The sequence below is a fragment of the Euprymna scolopes genome, chromosome 18 (assembly GCF_053919585.1).
Source record: "Euprymna scolopes isolate OS-2025 chromosome 18, ASM5391958v1, whole genome shotgun sequence".
NCBI lineage: Eukaryota > Metazoa > Mollusca > Cephalopoda > Sepiida > Sepiolidae > Euprymna > Euprymna scolopes.
Window position 1 is genome coordinate 107,825,619 of NC_136499.1, and position 19,500 is coordinate 107,845,118.

Consider the following 19,500-nt stretch of genomic DNA (forward strand, 5'->3'; position numbering starts at 1 on the left):
GGGATAAGGGTTATTGCAAGTACATTATGTTAGTGTGGAGATTTGATGAGGTGTTTACTTAAGGGGGCGGTTCATTAGGAATTTGTTAACGCTGGACTTGAACACATCCAAGTTGTAGTCAGGTGGGAAGCAGGCAGACGGAACAGAGTTCCACAGGCGTGCAGTTCTAAGAAAGAAGCTTTATTCATGGAATCCACGTTTTGATTTAGGCACAGATAAAGAGTGGGGGAAATTTTTCACAGTGGATTCGGCTAGACGGGTGTTTTTCGTAAAAGATTGGCGAGGGGGGACCAGAGATTGGAGTTCAAACGAGCACCTGCAATGGAAATAACAATAAAACAAGGATAGACTCGCAACGTCTCTTCTGTGGGAGAGAGGTTGCAGGGTAGAGAAAAGGGCATCCCTCACTTAGCCACGAAGTCTATTTTGTACTCTGTCAAGGCAGGATATGCTGTTTTTAGCAACTCCTGCCCAGATATGGCAGCAGTATTCCATCCTTGGACGTACTTGGCTTTTATATAGATAGAGAATTGCATCAGTAGTGAGATATCTTCTGGAGCGGTAGAAGGATCCCACCATCTTTCCAGCGACTTTGGCAACAGACTTGATGTACGTGTTCCATTTCAGATCAGAAGTAAAGGTCAAACCCAGAAGCTTGTCAAAACACGGGGCCTCTCCCAGACGAGAGCCATCCATCCCGATTGATGCCAGATGGGGATCAGAGCGTTGATGATGTAAGGATAGGAGTTTGGTTTTAGATGCATTAATATATATATATATATATATATATATATATATATATATATATATATATATAATATTTTGATTGCGGAAATTCTTCTCTGAAACAAAGTAGCGTAGGTTTTCAACAACACGTGCCACATACGAATTCAATATATCTACCCTGATGGCGACTATCTTAAGTAGGTTATGACCACCATTTCTGCCACATTCGGTCGTACTAATAAAATGTTACATTATATCCGCTGAGAATCACCATCACAATCGCCACATTTACAAAGGAAGAAGTTCTTATTTTTCTCTCTCATTACTTATTGCTCTCGCCGCTGCCAGTTGACAATGATACATTTTCTTACCCTGCTGAACTTGGACCGCCATTAACTGATTTTTACATATATATACATAACATAGTCTTTCCTTTAAACACTACCGATTTAATGAATTCTCCCCAACATAATTCCGCTTACTTCGATTAGCTGAACTCCTACTATTCCCATATTCTGGAATAACAATTCTCCCCCTTTATAAACGAACGTTCTGTATAAATGTTAAATGGCGTCAGTCTCACACATAAAATACCAAACACAATTACAGTATAGTATCTAGCCGTGGACACTTTCTTGGGGTTTGTAGCTATACTTTATGTAGGTTTGCTTACACATTTGTACACCACTATACCTACGAGGAAGAGTTCGTCAAATACATAGACAAACTTAGCTTATCGGGATTTCCTTAAGGCATTTGCCCAGTAACTGCGTACGATACAAACAAAAAAGGGCATCTAAGGTCACATATTTTTATTTATTTATTTATTTACTTTTATTTATTTATTTACTTATTTATTTATTTATTTACTTTTATTTATTTACTTATTTATTTATTTATTTACTTTTATTTATTTTATTTATTTATTTATTTACTTTTATTTATTTACTTTTATTTATTTTATTTATTTACTTATTTATTTATTTACTTTTTACTTTTATTTATTTATTTATTTATTTACTTACTTATTAATTTATTTACTTTTATTTATTTATTTATTTATTTATTTACTTTTATTTATTTATTTATTTATTTACTTACTTATTAATTTATTTACTTTTATTTATTTATTTATTTATTTACTTTTATTTATTTATTTATTTACTTACTTATTAATTTATTTACTTTTATTTATTTATTTATTTACTTTTATTTATTTATTTACTTATTTATTTATTTACTTTTATTTACTTATTTACTTATTTATTTACTTTTATTTATTTTATTTATTTACTTATTTATTTATTTACTTTTTACTTTTATTTATTTATTTATTTATTTACTTACTTATTAATTTATTTACTTTTATTTATTTATTTATTTATTTACTTATTTATTTATTCATTTATTTACTTTTATTTATTCATTTATTTACTTTTATTTATTTATTTATTTATTTACTTTTATTCATTCATTTATTTATTTATTTATTTATTTACTTTTATCCGTTCTTTTATAGTTCTGGTACGCATATTTACTAATTCCTTACCGTTCTTATTGAACTAACACTTGAACTTTTTTTATTTGAATTACAACGCAGACAACGACGCCGCCGACCACGACGATGGCGACAACAACGACGCATCCTTATTACTACACATAAACAAACTTCGATTCTCGAGATTAGTAACAATTTACGTCTTTAAGGAATGTATAAAGCAGCGAACTAAAATTAAACTATATCCGATGGTGACGCCCCAGCTTGCGAGCTTTGGAGAGTGTGGAGCCACCTTTTAATTGCCATTGCTCCCAGGTCCACTCTGACCCGGACTGGTAGTACCTGTTAGGGTCCCAACTATGGGTTAAACAAACCGACTTTAAAAAAAAAAAAAAAAAAAAAACAAATATACTGTATTAAAAAAAATTTCTTCAAAATCACTGCATTCAGCATTAAATAACCAGAAAAGGGTTGATATGCCGTAAAACAAGAACAACCAACCAACCAACCAACCAACCAACCAAATACTTCGGTTACCGTTGGAACTATTTGGGGAGACACATTCTATTTAGTTTTTTTATTATTTTGTTATCCCTTTCGTATAAGTATTTCTACGGGAAAAAAGAAAAAAGAAAAAAAAGACATTCAGACATATATTCTTGAAAAATTTGTCTGACGAAAAGCGCTTCGGGTTCCATTACAATTCGCGATATTTTTTTTTGTTGTTTTTTTAATGGACTTATTATAACAACGAACCTGGTTCATTTCTTTTTCGTCATATATATATATATATATATATATATATATATATATATATATATATATATACTAGCATGGATACCCAGCGTCGCCTGGGATGACATAAAGTTCTGTTTGGAATACACCTGCTATACAAATCATTTTCATAGCAGCGAATGCCCTTGCGATCGCAAGAAAAAAAATAGCCAAGTAGATAGAACCCCTAAAAAATTAAGCTCTACCAAAAATTAATTCCAAAAACAATTAAATTTTTCGTCATTTTATGTTTCTAATGTAACTCTCCCCTCTCCAAAATAAAAAATTGAATTTGTCATATTTTGGGGTTCATTTTGTTTATAAAATTTTTAGGTGAAAGTACAGAATGGTGTCATAAAAATTAATTAAATTTGTCATTATTTTATGTTTCAAATGTAATCCTCGCCCCCACCACAAAAAAACTGTATTTGTCACCCCCTCTCGATCGTCAAGCTTAAAAAATGCTACAGATGACATGTCTCGTTGAAAGCTTTGTGGCCAAAAAGTGGGTGCTAATTTTACGTTAAATTTATTTAGAAAAGTGATCCCCCACTTTAAAATGTTAATTTTTTTTCTTCTTCTTTCATATTATTTATAAAGGCTGTTTAAACGTATTAGGGCCAAAAAAAAGTAGGTTCTAATTTTATTAGGGGTTAAACGATGCTAGGTCACGTCGTAAAAATTTACCTTTTTTTAATTAGAAATTTAGGTTTTTATTAGATAAGATTAACGTGAAAAAAGCAAGAAAAGTATAAATTGTGGAATTTAGAGGGGACTAGTAGATCTTCATTTTCTTCTTTTTTTTTGTATTAAACGACGCTGGGTCAGTGGGTCACATCGTAAAAATTTACCGATTTCTGTATAGCTGTTTAAAGAATAATAACAACAAACAAATGAAATTTTCAGAAGATGCTAAGGGCAAATAACTCTAAAAGTTTTTTTTTTAATTCGATGTTGGAATAATAATTCCAAATAAATTAAATACGTTATCAATATAATTATTGTTTAAAATTTATTAAACAACGACTTTAAATAGATCACTTAAACATTTCTCTCGCTAGAAACATTAATTATGATACTGCTAGTTAATAAAATCGATTTTTCTTAATGTCATATGCAAATTACGTGATCTCTTAATTGTATCTACTTTGCAAGAATGAAACTATATATAGAAATAAATGAAAGAGTAAAGTAAGGAACCTTTTGTATATAGTAATGAAATTGTGAACAAACAAACGAACAAACAAACAGACAGGAATACGAATTTATATATATATATATATATATATATATATATATATATATATTGCTGTGGCTCAATTTGGTGTAATGGAAAAATCTAATAAAAAGAGAAATATATATATATATATTATATTCTTAGTTCAGCAATCCATTACAAAAAGTGAAAAAAAGGCGAAAATGAAAAAAAAAAAAAAAATGGTACTCTTGCAGAATTTGATCCGGATCCTCGGGAGTTTCCGTCAATCACGGCCTGGGCTCGACCAACAATCAGTGGGTTAAGCCGAACGTTGCTAAAATGTTGAAACGCTAAATCGAGTTTTTTTGTTTTTGTTTTGTTTTGTTTTTTTGTATTAAAAAAATTGAGTTTTTAATTAATATTTGTGTGAAGAGGGTTACTCTACACAGATTCGAAAAAGTTGTCCAAAAACAAATAAATGAAAGCAAAGGTAAGGTAAGTTACGTTTCTACCTAACTGGATAATTTTTTTGTGTTTTTATTTAATGTAAAATGTTTAATCGGCTTGTTTATCGATGTATTTGAAAAAGACAAATGGCCGCAGACTGTTGAATACGTTAAGTTTGGGAAAATAAGTTAAAAACTATACAAAACAGTGTCAGAAACTCATCGAATATATGCCACCGTGACATAGGCTGACATATTCGGTGGATTTCTGACTGTATTTATATCTTTTTTTTTAGTTTTAACTCATTTTCCCAAACTTAACGTAATCAACAGCGTCGGCCACCATTTTTTTTTTTTTTCAAATACACTGTTAAACATTGTTTTTCGAGCCGACTAAACGTTACATTAAATAAAAAGGGTTTGTATTACTAAACACACATACGAAAAAGTTGTTGAAAAATAAATTCATAACAAATAAATGTTATCAAAGGCAAGATAAGTTAATTTCTACCTAACTGGCTAAGATTTTAGTATTTTTATTTAATGTAAAATGTTTAATCGGTTCGAAAACATGCAGTATTTATTGGTATATTTGAAAAATACAAATGGCGGATGACTGTGTTTAACATCTTAAGTTTGGGTAAATGAGTTAAAACTAAAAAAAACTATACAAAATACTGTTAGGAACTCACTCAATATATGTTACCGTGACATAGGTTGACATATAATCGGTGGATTTTTTAACAGTATTTTGTATTGTTCTTAAGTTTTTACTCATTTTTCCAAACTTAACGTGTTTTACGCAGAGTCTGCCACCATTTGTAATTTTCAAATATAGCGGTAAACGCTGTGTTTTTCGAGCCGAATAAACATTTTACATTAAATAAAAACACTAAAAATTATCCAGTTAGGTAAAAAAAAGTAACTTATCTTGCTTTGAAAACATTTACTTGTTATATATTTGTTTTTGTTGACAACTTTTTCAAATCTTTGTGCAAGTACAAACCCGAAGGGGGTATGCTTCTGCCTATTTTTATTTTGGGTACCGCGCTATTTTAAAATAGTTTTTCCAAGTAAAATTTAAATTTCACAATGCCTTCTTTTTTTTTTTTGTATTTTTTTTTTTTTTTTACATTAGGTCCAACTCCACAATTTTCTTTAGAATGACCACTTTTAATGGTTTTCGACTATGCTGAATAAGAAAATCTCATTTAAAATTTTCAGAGGCAAGTAGTTTTCGAGATATACAAACCTGTACTATGCACTATAATTCACTGGCGACCATGAATAAACACCCCAACCTCCCCATATTAAGAACGGCTTTCGGAATAAACACCCCTAACCTCCCCATGTTAAAAACGGCTTTTGGAATGAATACCACCATTCTCCCCATGTTAAGAACGGTTTTCGGAATAAACACCCCCAACCTACCCATGTTAAAAATTGTGGAGGTGAACCTAATGTGAAAATGTACCTTTTGTTTTTTTAATAAATTTTTAGTTGAAAGCACAAAATAGCTACAAAACACCATCCCCTCCCTATGGTAAGAATGGCTGAAAAAATAACGGTTTTCTTGGTAGAAACTTTTCTATATTTCACCTAACAATTTCTTTAATAAAGAAAAAGCAATAGTATTTTCTTATATAAAAACAACTTCTGTAAAAAAAAAAAAAAAATGTGTACTTTCAATTTTGTTTAAAAAGTTTTCTTGGAAAAAAAACTTTAACCTAACAATTTACGGTGAAAAACAAGAGCAAAAACAAGACAATCAAATCTTAATCGGACCTTATTGCCAAATAGGCTCCGGCTATAATGTTGAACGTGCCGTCTCTGCGTTGTTTTTGTTTTTTTTTAAGTTAAATTCAACTTTCACAATATCTTTTTTATATAATTTCACGAGATCTTTTTTTTATTTTTTAGTAATAATAAATTATTAGTTCAAAGCACAGAATAGTTACAAAACACCCTCCCCTCTCCATAGTAAGAATGGCTGAAAAAATAAAAAATAAAAAAGGTATTATTTCAGCACGTTACCAAAATGCATGTGAATTTTCTTCGAAAGAAATGTACTTTCACCTAACAATTTATAGTTTTAATAATAAAAAGTTCTTATTTTTATATAGAAACAACTGTTTAAAAATAAATAAATAAGTAACCGTGTACTGCAAATTTTCTTAAAAATGATTTTTACAACGAAGATGGTTTTGTTAAGGCTCTTCGACTTTTATGTTTCAACGCACCTTTTCGCGAGCAATTTTTTTTAAATTAAAAAATTGGGAAAATAAACAAATGGATTTAAATTTTTAAAATAGGGGATTTTTTTACTTATCGATTAGAGTCGTTAAATCGTGGTGCATGAATCGAAATTGTATAACAACCGGAAATAAAACCGAGCAGTCTCGTAGAATCGACTTACGAAAAATATTTTTATTTTATTTTATTGATAATTTGCAATGCTAATTTATTTTAATAACATAAAAATATTCCTCGACTCTAAGGATAGACTGTCTGAAAATTTCAATTAAATTGGTAATGTAGAAATATCGTTTTATTGTTAACTAACGAACCAAGAAGCATATATATATACTAGCAAAAGTACCCATCGTTGACTAGGTTCAAGAACAACCTACAGAAAATGGACTCTGATTTATGAAAGTATGATTGGTTATGAAAAGGAAGGGTTGTAAAGAGATAGCTTCGAACTTGAGGGTATCAAAACCAAAGAAAAATATGATGAAAGTAAAAATAAAATAGATAAACCCCATAATTTATTATACCATACCTGTTCACACTGAAACGCTTATCACAATATTCGAACGAACGCCCCATAATTTTATTATACCATATTTCTTCAAACTGAAACATAATTATCAAAGTATACTTACGCAGATAGATATGAAAAGTCTTTATTAAAGTTTGTGCCTATTTCCATTCTATGGAGGCCAGGCGCGAACGCAGACCCCACAATTTTATTATACCATCTCTATTTAAGTTAAAACATACTTATCAAAGTATTCTTATGTATAGCTATAGCAAAAAAACTTGTAAACGTTTTTTTTTTTTAATTTTTTATTTCCATACTTTGTGCACCAGGCGTGTACGCAGACCCCGCAATTTTAATGAATCATCATTATGCCAGATCAAATATACTCATTATTGTGTCTCGATACATCTTTTATCATTATATGTAATCAGTTTTCTACAATAGTCAACCATATAGGAGCCTATTCGTGACCAGACATACACACAGACGTTCAGCTTTATATATATAATAGCAAAAGTACCCGTCGTTGACTGGGTTCAAAATCAGCCTAGAGAAAATGGACTCGGATTTATGAAAGTATGATAGGTTATGAAAAGGAGGGGTTGTAAAGAAATAGCTTCGAATTTGGGGATATCAAAACCAAAGCAAAATATGATGAAAGTAAAAATAGAATAGATAACCTCCTTAATTTATTATACCATACCTGTTCACACTGAAACACTTATCACAATATTCTGTGAATCTATATTAAAAAACCTTGTTAAACTTTGTGAAATATTTCCATTCTATGGAGGTCAGGCGCGAACGAACACCCCATAATTTTATTATACCATATTTTTTCAAACTGAAACATAATTATCAAAGTATACTTATGCAGATAGATATGAAAATCTTTATTAAAGTCTGTGCCTATTCCCATCCTATGGAGGCCAGGCACGAACGCAGACCCCACAATTTTATTATACCATCCCTATTTAAGTTAAAACATACTTATCAAAGTATTATTATGTACATCTATATCAAAAACACTTGTAAACGTTTTTTTTTTAATTTTTTTATTTACATTCTTTGTGGACCAGGCGCGAACGCAGACCCCACAATTTTAATGAACCACCCTTCTGCCAGATCAAACATACCCATTCCTGTGTTTCGATACATCTTCTATGATTATATGTAATCAGTTTTCTATAATAGTCAACCATATAGGAGCCTATTCGTGACCAGACACACACACACAGCTTTATATGTGTGTGTGTGTGTATATATATATAATTTTTTTTTTTTTTGCTATAATAATTAAATACCTACAGACACTAGCGTTCCATCCTTTCGAGATTCTTCAGTGCAGGTTGTCACGATTAACATCAGTCGAACGATTCGAACCCCGCACCACGAGACATCTCTGGCTCGATTGGCGGAGACCGTATCCATTCGGCTACCATTAACCGCGTGAAATAGCGTTGAATTTAAACATTTTAATTTTTAAATGTTCATTTACGTCAGTCAGAGAGTGATCTAATCGTTATACGATGATCTATGCATAAGAGCTAAATTGACAGACTTTAATTCAACTGAAAGTGCTCAACGATAAGAAATGAATTTCTTAAAGGGGCTGTCATAATTTTTTTTCTTTTTTTTTTTTGCTATAATAATTAAATACCTACAGACACTAGTGTTTCATCCTTTCGGGATTCTTCAGTGCAGGGTGTCACGATTAACACCAGCCGAACGATTCGAACCCCGCACCACACACACACACACACACACACACACACACACACACATATATATATATCAAAAGTAAACAAAAAAAAAGTATTTGGATGCCATCAGTTAGAATTGAAACCGAAAGCAAAACTGTAGCATTCAAAGCTGGTGATGTTACCACTTTACGAACATGGCACGCATCTGAATTGATTAAAAATTTAAAATAAACTAAGATGAATGCACAAAATGTACAACGATTTTTTTCAATTTCGCACCATTTTTGGCTCCTTAACAACTATTTTAACCGGCTAAAAACCCATAAAAGAACGTTCCGAAAAAAAAAATCCAGTCATTTGAGCCCCCTAGCGCCGCTCTGCGACTTTTAGTTTCAGAGGAGATAGGGTTTGAAAATACGGAGACGGGCGAACATTTTATATATAATTATATAATCATATTCTGCCTTTTATGCATTAGATTTTTATTTCATTTTAATCGGGAAAGGCACGGGATTTTTAAAAGTTTGTCCTAATCCAGAGTGCCCGTTTTTAGGGAGTTTGCCACGACGTTTTACGTGTAACAGTATTTATTGTCTTGATAAGTCCATTAATTCCTTATATAGGTAGATCAGCTTAGCTCATAACACACACTGTGTTCATTCACAATCGACTCACATCATTTAGTTTTCACACAAATTTGCATTTTCAAATTTTCCAAACATTTTTTTATGACGTTTTTGAATTTTTGAATTTTTGAGATGAGGATTAGTTATTCGTATTATTTGGATTCATCGGACTACTTTTCTCATCTTGAGTGTGATTTTCACAACGTTTCGATCGATATAACCTCCGACCTTCTTCATGTGTATCTTGTCGAACTCGGGAATGTTTCTGTCGGACTCAGGAATTTGGACGAAATTTTGAGCGGAATCCTTTATTTACTTTACGGGGGCGGGAGTAGCGTGCTCCTATTCCGTCAACCATGACTGGATAGAGGTGCTAAGTAATTCGCAATTGTATTTTTCGGTCGCCCACACTGAGAACTGACCCTAGTTTTTATTATTGGCTCACATCGAGCTTTCACACAAGTCAACAAACGATCTGATTGGAAACCTGTCGTGTTCTCTGGAAGCTGAGTGACAACAAGTCTCCCCAGACGTCCAGCCCTCTCCACCTCCTTCGATAGCATTTGCAAATGAATTTGCATCATCGCAACAGCCGCTTACCATTGATTTCTCGCTGGTAGTGGCCATTGGTTTATACTGGAATTTGAGTGGCATTCAAGGTCCCAGTTCTCTTTGCGCTTGTCCAGCCGAGGTCTGGTTGGCGCTCGCTCCTCGGTCTTTCAGTCCTTATTGACCCTTCTCGGCCCTTTGGTATCTTTTTTTGGGGGGGGATCGGTGATGAAACAATGGGGGGAATGCATGATGGGGGGTGTAGAACTTGTAAATATGCAGTTTCGGTGTTCTTCATTCCCTGTAACGCTTATTCGTTATATTGTCTTGTATTATTCTCCGCATTCAAGGGTTTTCCTTAATATTTCAGTCGTTTTCATTATCGTTAGTCGTTGTACTTTTGCAGTTATTCCTCTGATTCCAATTTCTGACATTCTTTTTTCAAAGTTTTTCGGGATTGTTCCTAGTGCTCCTACTATTATCGGTACTATTTGGACTTTCTTCATCATCCAAATCCCTTTTAACTCTCTGGCTAGCTCTGTGTATTTGCTTCGTTTCTCCTTTTCTTTCATACTCACCCTGTGATCAGCTGGGACTGCAAAGTCCACGATTTGACAGAATTTTTCTTTCTTGTTAATTATTACGACATCTGGTCTTCTTGCTTGGATGGGTTTGTCCGTCTGTATGTCATGTCCCATAGGATTTTGTGGTTCTCGTTTTCGAGTGCTGTTGCAGGTTTATGCTTGTACCATTTGTCTGTCCGCTCAAAATGCAGTCGTTTACACAATTCCCAGTGTACCACCCTCCCCACTTGGTCATGCCTGTTTTTGTATTATTATTATTATTATTATTATTATTATTATTATTATTATTATTTCGTCAGTAACTTATGCTGCATAAATTACCCTTTTAAGGGGATGCCATCACTCTGAATGTCAATATCAAATAAACACCTGTTAGTTATCGAACAAAAACCAACAAATCACTTTTTTTTATCAGTTTAAGATACCGGATGGCAAATATTCACCCGTTTTCTTATGTATTCCAACCGAGAGATCTTTCTAAGATTCTTTAAAGGGGGCGGTCAGAATCTTTACAGAATCAATTGTTTGAACCCCTTTCTTGCACTTGGTTCATCGGTATATATGCCAGGTAGTTTTTTGAAATTCTTTTTCATGAGTCCACTAACTGGAATGATAGCGATCTTCCTAAGATTCCAGTTTCTTTTCATGTCATACACAAAACCTTAGTATTTTGTTATCTTTTTTTTTCTCAACTCTGTTTAATACGGCATCATCGGGGGCACTAACTTCTACTAAGGTTGCTTCTTTCTCCTCGTTCCATATCACTATGTCAGGTTTAATAGCTCCGTTTTCTAGGTACGTAGCTGTAGGGATTGTATAGTCACAATGGATGGTGTATGACTTATTTCCAACTGTTTTCTGCTGCATTCGAAATTCAACTTTTTACATTATGTTCAGTGAAGATGTTTACATTATGTCGCGTAGTAGTCGTCCCCCAGCAGAACCTTACTGCTAGATGTCACATTCTTTACTTCTGTGTGGCAGAACCTGCATTTGTCGTCATTGCTAAGACCGCTCATCTTTTTAAAAGCATTGGTCATCAAGCCTTGATTTTCAGAAGCGATTATAATCGTCTCCTGACTATAGTGGAGCGATCCTCCTTTTAATCAGTCTATAGAGCAGTCATTCCCAACGTGGGGCGCATGCCCCACCGGTGAGGTATGGCAATATTTTGGTGGGGCATGGGCACGACGTGCACCCTTGGGCTTACTATACCAAAGACTATAGGGCAATTTGAGAATGAGTTATTTTTTTCATTATTATTATTATTATTATTATTATTATTATTATTATTATTATTATTATTATTATTATTATTAACAGTGAATTGTTTCATAGTGAATCTTTGTATTAAGGGGAGCGTCCGGCCGTGTATGTGTGTGCGATATATATATATATATATATATATATATATATATATATATATATATATATATATATGCTAGTAGTACTAGTAGTAGTAGTAGTAGTAGTTCTGCTACTACTATTACTACTACTACTGCTGCTGCTTCTTCTGTACGCATGTGTGTATATATATATATATATATATATATATATATATATATATATATATATATATGCACGTAGTAGTAGTAGTAGTAGTAGTAGTAGGGGAGGCATCAGGATTTTAGAAATCCCTAGGTGGGGCATGGCCCAAAATAGGTTGAGAACCACCGCTATAGAGCCTTCCTTATCTATAGAGTCCTGGGTGAATTTATCCAGAAAATACTTAGCACGCTGTTGGTTGGCCCATTTTTTCAGTTTTTTTTACAATGGCAGTTTTGGTGTATTTTTGACGACTCTTTTAGGCTTTTTCCGTAGCACACTTGTTTTCTGATTCTGTCTCACTTGGAGAGACCTTTGTCCAAATATTTCGTCAGTTTCGTGATAGAGGTTGTTCTGCTGGCTCTTGTTTCGTTATGTTGGTTTTAAGGTTTGAATTTTGGGAGCGCATCAGGTATTGCCCGATATTCCCGATAGTGGCACGATCCTCTTAGATACGTTCTTGACAATCCGTCCGACAGAGACAAGCCAATTCGGTGGCTTTTAACTATTGGACTGAAGTCTTTGTTAGTCTTAGGATGACTACTTTATCAGGTCTTGCTGCCCCTCTTTGTGAAGGAGTTGGTGTATTACCAATTGCACGAGACTCCCTGCCAAGGAATGCCAATGGGATTGCTTAGGCTATTTTTAAAGGCCAGCTTGGTTCTTCCACTGAAGCAGTGAATTTCCCCTCACCTTCCGGCTTTGTGTTACATTATACGTTCGTGTAAATATTGAAAGGAATACAGGGTTTATTATGATATTACAATGTATTCCGACTCTGTGAAATCCTTTAAGTCTATAAACACATAATTATCACCCAATGTCAATGTTAAAAAAATTAGAATAAGTAAGAGAAAGAGGAAGAGGAAAGAAATGGTAGGGAAATGAAAGAATGGGGCAGGGGAACGAGAGAGGGAATACAGAGTCTGTTATGACATCACAGTGTATTCTGACTTTGTGAAATCCTTTGACTTTGTAATCATCTTAAAACATGATTATAAACCAATATCAATGTTAAAAAAAATATATATATTTTAATAGTGCCCCAACGGGTCACGGGTAGTCTAGTAATTCATAAAAAATGAGACACATTCCTATATAAGCATTGATTGTATAATTTTGTTAAAGTATGAGCTAGTTCCGGTTGCAGCTTCTCAATCACAATGACTGGAATGGCGTCAGGATGCTTGCATCGAGGTTGATAAGTTTATAGAAATGAGACGCACTTCTATATATTAGTTGCATGTAATGCAATCCTTCGCACTAAAAAAAGCCAAAACTTTTTTATAACGACAATAAAGGATTTATTGCTTTTCTTGACCTTCGTTCAAGATCAAAGTGTAGTACCTTGGTATTTTTTCTTTCCCGCCCTGGACGCAAATGAATTATTGCATTACCTTTATTGTTATCTTTTTTGTTTTTACACGTTTTATAAATTGGGTGTTAAGTAGGACGTCCCCCCGTATGAAAGGGTGAATGCGGTATTATCGTGAAAGAAGATACTAACTAACAGAAACTTTTGTTTAGTCCTTGAGTGACAAGGATGACCAACGATCCCCTTTCTCCCCCCCCCTTTGGAGTTGGCCTTGTGCCTAAGTTTTTTGTTCAGTTTGAACTTACTTTGTAATTTTAACCTGAATAAAGGATTTAATATCTCAAAGTGTAGTATCTGTTCTGATACGACACTCCATTTTTTTTTTTCGGTTAGTGGAGGACAATCCTTCACGCCTGAGACAATTTTTATTTTTGTTCCTTTCTCCACATTAAAAAACGATCCTGGTGTCTAACTCTGTCCTTGTGAGGAGGCAAAGTAATGTAATGTAATGTGAGGGGGGGCGGCAAAGTAAATAGGAACAATAAAGGATTTATTTAATTACATATACGTTTGGAAGAAAATTGAACAGTGTTCAAATAATAATAATAAAAAAAAGAAAATTCTTTGGTCCCCAAAAAGTCTGTCGGTAGTTTTCCTCGGGATAAGATATCTAATGCTCGAGTGTCCAGTGGAAAGAAACAGGAGATAGAGGAAGGATGCTTTTCCTCGTTTCTTTCAAGTTTCTCTCTGTCAGCCAACCGTGATTCCCAAAGGAGCTGAAGTAGTTTTTTTTTTTCAGGAGACAGAAGAAATCAACTCGCCCTGCAAGCTGATTGATTGGTCTGTAACCAAATCGCATCGCAAAAATATTTCTCCACGAGAGAAAATAGATCCTTATTTAAAAACTGCTACAGATTCGCCGAGTCGTAAACATAAAGTATTCGTTTGGGTTCATCGATTCATGTCCGCCTCGCACACGTCACTTTGCCTTTCAGCCTCATTCACGTCACTTTGTTAATAAAAATAATGCAAACTGCTTTTTGTTTTTTTTTACAGGAAACATGGAATCTTCCTTGCTCGTCCCTTTTCTGTTGACACTTTTCTTCCTTGGTTCGGTGAGCATTGGAGTCGAAAGAAAAGAATATCGCCCAGGTGACACGGCGCGTGTTTGCTCATACCTTTGTATGATGTAAGTAACAGCAGAACACAACATTTTATTTGTATTAATTAGATTATTCGGATTACTGTTATCATAGTAAGTGTTATTCCCACAACATTTCAGCCGATGTAACCTCCAACCTTGTCGAACTCGTTATCTCGCTGTCATCTGTTATGATGTAATCTGCTATGAACAACCAACCAACCAAACAAACAAACAGAAAAGGAATACGATTTTATTATAACACTAGATAATTTACCCAACGTTGCCTGGGAATGTTTACTTTTATTTTGCCCTCCTCCTTTTTAAACTTTTTCGCTCTGACTGCATACATAACGGCATCACATATGCCGGCATCACATATGACGGCATCACATATGACGTAATCACATATGACATCATATATGATGTCATCACATGACATTATATCATATGATGTCATTTGCTATGTCATATAATGTACACATGCATGTTATGACGTCATATATGACGCATTGAACAGACAGAAATACGGCTTTATTATTTATCTTCATCATATATGATGTCATCACATGACATTATATCATATGATGTAATTTGCTATGTAATATAATGTACACATATGCATGTTATGACGTCATATATGACGCATTGAACAGACAGAAATACGGCTTTATTATTTATTTATCTACAATCTTAATGGTACTGGTTAATTTATCTACACAAATAAATAGTTATAATACATGGAAGACAATTCGGCACTTCTGCAGTATTTGGGCGAGCGCCATGTTTTTTTGTGTTTCAGTAAACTGTCACCATGTGGCGCTTTTCGGTCAAAGAAAGGGGACGATAACTTGTACTTTGTTTGAAAAAAAAAACTATTTATTATATAAATATCCAATGTTGCTTTAATTAAAAAATTGTTTTATTAAATTTGTATTTTCTTACGCAGATTTTTCAATCAACAGTTGCCACAGTTATACTTTACTTCCAAAAATGTTTCGGAAAAAAATTCAATGTTGCTTTAATTCAGAAAAATGTTTCTTTTACATTATTAAATTGCTGTTGACTCTTCGAAGTTGCTTTAATTTGAAAAATGTTTCATCAAAATTATTTATTTGTTAAAAAAAAAAAAATTTATTTTATAAAATCCAAAGTTGCTTTAATTACAAAACTGTTTATTAAAATTATATATTCTTACGAAAACTTTTAAATAAATGTTTTTATAATTATATATTGATAAATTTTTATGCAGTCAATGTTTTGGTTTTCAAATAATTTTTGTGTTCAGAAAAAAAAATCTTGTTTGTTATTTATTTGACCAAGAAGAAATTGGAGTTATCGCCCCCTTACAATGGCGTTCGCACGAATACTGCAGAAGTGCCAATAATCCAACTATTTACATTAGTTATAGGCATTATTTAAAAAATATTTATTTGGGATGCAAATTTAGAAGTAGAAAATAAACATTTACTCACCATTTTCTTTCGATCACTATTTTTTTTATCATGTTTTCGTTTTCTCTATGTGTCCGTGTTTTTTCTCTATATTTTTCTTTTCGCCCCTTTATTACTTGTTTCTTCTTTCTGGGGTTTTTTTTTCCGTTGCTATTTTTGCGGTCACAAGAAAACAACACGCTGTATGATTATTGTTCTGCTGCCCAGTTAGTAGATGGTCGTCTCAGTGGTCACGCTACGGTAAAAATAATTTAAAAAATAAATCATAATTGTAATTGGGATGAATGTCTAATATCGTCGTGGCTAGGAGAACGAACATTAGCTGTTGATCTGTCCCAGTGAAAACTCATTTATCAAAATCTTTCATAGATCAGTGTCCCCCAAATATATGTATTCTCGACCGGAAATCCTACGCAACCATTTTCATTTGGTTTATCATTGGAAACTAACCACAGTTGCCTTTTTCACATTTTAATATCTCCATCGTTATCTGGAAAGTTAACAAATAATTGTCATGGCATCAATGGTCTGCAGATTTCCATGAATTCGCCTTATTATTGTCGTTCATTTTCCTAGCTAATCTCTCCCAGTAGTCATAGCTGTGGAATGAAGAGGAGTCTATAATATCACAACTTTACGAATATTTAATATAATAAAATCATTCTTAGTTAAAAGAACGATCCAGGTCGTTCTTGATATCCATATATCTAACCAACATTAATGCATGTATTTCCTACTGATTTTTTTTTTCATTCTCGATATTATACATTCGATGTTACTTTATGGGAGTTTATTGTGTATATTTCAAGTTTCAGCTACCTTACAAAGAGACAATTTCCCTGTATATAATAAATAACAATAAGAGCACTTCCCAGTGCAAGAATGCCCCCTCCTCTATAATATCATTAAGCCAAAATAAAATATTGATATGGTACTTTGAGCTTTATTATTCCGGATCTTCATATACTACCTCTTTGGTGCAATCGTGTCAGAGATGTGTATATTTGCTGATAATATCACGCTCTATTGTCTCCATGCGGACAAGTCGGACGCAGACGTATCCAAAGACAATAGTTTATTTATTAGAAAATTATCTCCAATCTGTAATAGAATTCGACATAAAATAACCGGTTGCATTCAATGCTACCAAAAACAAAGTTTATTTTATCTGACAAGTTTTTGTACCGTCGAGTATGTACAGATATAATAATATAGAGTAGATTTATTCCGTAAGGTACAATAATAAAAGTCCGTGTCGGGTAGCAACAACTGGTTAGTGAGTTGATAAGTAAATCGTTAAGCGTTTTCATTCCAACTCGCAGCTTCAACTGACTTTAACCAGTTTCGCTTTTTTTTTGTTCGAATGTCAGCACAACACAATTATAAGAAACCATAATCGTGAAAATCTAAGAAGAATTATATTAACTAGAGTTAAATAGAGTTAATAAAGTTGATAAACAAAGAAAATAGAAAGAAGAAATTATAAAAATAGACGGAAAAGTGAAAGAAAAGATAACGAAAGAAAAGGACGAAAAACGGAATAATTTATTAAAAAAAAAAAATGGAAAAAACCGTGAGACAGGGGAAAAAAAAATGAAGTTGGATATTCACTTATAATGAAAACAAAAAGAAACCGACACGAAACGAAAAAAAGAGAGAGAAAAAAGGGACGAAATAAATAAACGAAAAGAGAGTGCAAGAAAGGCATAAATGGATGAAGAGTTGAAAGAAAGAAAAAATGAATGAAATAATAAGAAGAAAAATAGGAAACGAGAGAGGGAGAAGGAAAGAAAAAAGGAATGAAGAAAGGATAGAAGGGAGAAAGAAAGAAAGAACGAATGAAGAGAGACGAGAAAGAAGAAATAAGGAAAATATGAAAGAAAGATAGAAGGAAGAAAGAAATAAAGGAACGAATGAAGGAAAAAGAATAAAATAAAGACAAGAGGAAAGGAAGGAACGAATGAATGAAGGAATATATAAAATAAGAAAGACACGAAGACAAATAAAATAACGTAGTATGGATGTGAAGAAACATACAAAATTAATAACTTCTAACGAGAAATTGATGTATATACATGTGTGTGTGCGTGCGTGTGTGTGTGTGTGTGTGTGTGTTCAAACAGCCTTTTGCCAACTTTATTGAATTTAATTTTTTCCTTCCACAAGGTCTCAGTGTCCGGATAGCTGTCGAATATTTGTGGGGATGAAATGGTCCCGAAGGAGATCCCTTGGTTCCATTTTGAAGATTCCAAAGTAAGTTCATCAGTTTTTTATATCAAAATTAATTAAATTATTACTATTATTTTTATTATTATTATTATTATTATTATTATTAATAATAATAATAATAATAATAATAATAATAATAATAATAATAATAATATAATAATAATAATGAAGTTATAGTCTAACTAGATTTATTAATTTTAGTTTGTGTGATTGAAAGATTTGGCACTATCGAGACAGAATATCTATTTAAACACCCCAACGACGAGAATTTGAATTCAAGTAAGCAATGGCACGAGGGTGTTAGTATTATATAGAAAATGTTTTTTTTTTGTTAATATAGACACAAAGTTTATTCATCCAAAAACACACATCCACACAAGTATACACAGATAACTATATATATTATTTACATAGATTGTCATTATCAACATTATTTCTCTTCATACTGTGATTTTAACCACACTTTACTAACATTACATTAATATATTTATTAAGTGAGAGATGGGAGGTAATAGAATCTTTTTTCTACTCGGCGTTGTCCGGAATCAAAAATTGTAAAATTTCTGCATGGTATAAGCCAGATGTCCCTAGACTAATGTACGCATAACCAATTGTGAATAAACCCGTATACACACAGAAAAACATACTAAGAGCTACTCTCGCAGAACTATCGTTTCCTGGGGAGAGTTTAATTCATTCATTCATAATATCATACCATATCAAACATTCTTAGTTGTAAAATAATAACTTAGTAGTTGGTATAGATAACAGATAAAAATTAATTTAATTGAACTTAAATCGAACATTTTTAGTCTTAATTTGAAAATCGGGATATCACGATATCATAATAATAACGATATATTTTAGGAAAACACTATTAACTTAAGCATATTTTAGCTTAAAAATAGGAATTAAATATTTAGAGTATATTAGATGGATTTTTGAAAT

At 32.6% G+C, this 19,500-nt stretch overlaps 1 protein-coding gene across 3 annotated transcripts in view; it reads left to right on the top strand.

Annotated features, from left to right (window-relative positions):
• The window catches only part of LOC145297915 (uncharacterized), a 145,813-nt gene that overhangs the window by 118,557 nt on the left and 7,756 nt on the right, over window positions 1–19,500 (top strand). For all 3 annotated transcript variants that reach the window (XM_080144253.1, XM_080144254.1, XM_080144255.1), the window contains 2 exons: window positions 14,785–14,917; window positions 18,490–18,576. In XM_080144253.1, coding sequence (XP_080000379.1) covers window positions 14,790–14,917; window positions 18,490–18,576 — 215 coding nt within the window. In that variant the 5' untranslated portion in view covers window positions 14,785–14,789. The remainder of the gene's footprint in view (window positions 1–14,784; window positions 14,918–18,489; window positions 18,577–19,500) is intronic.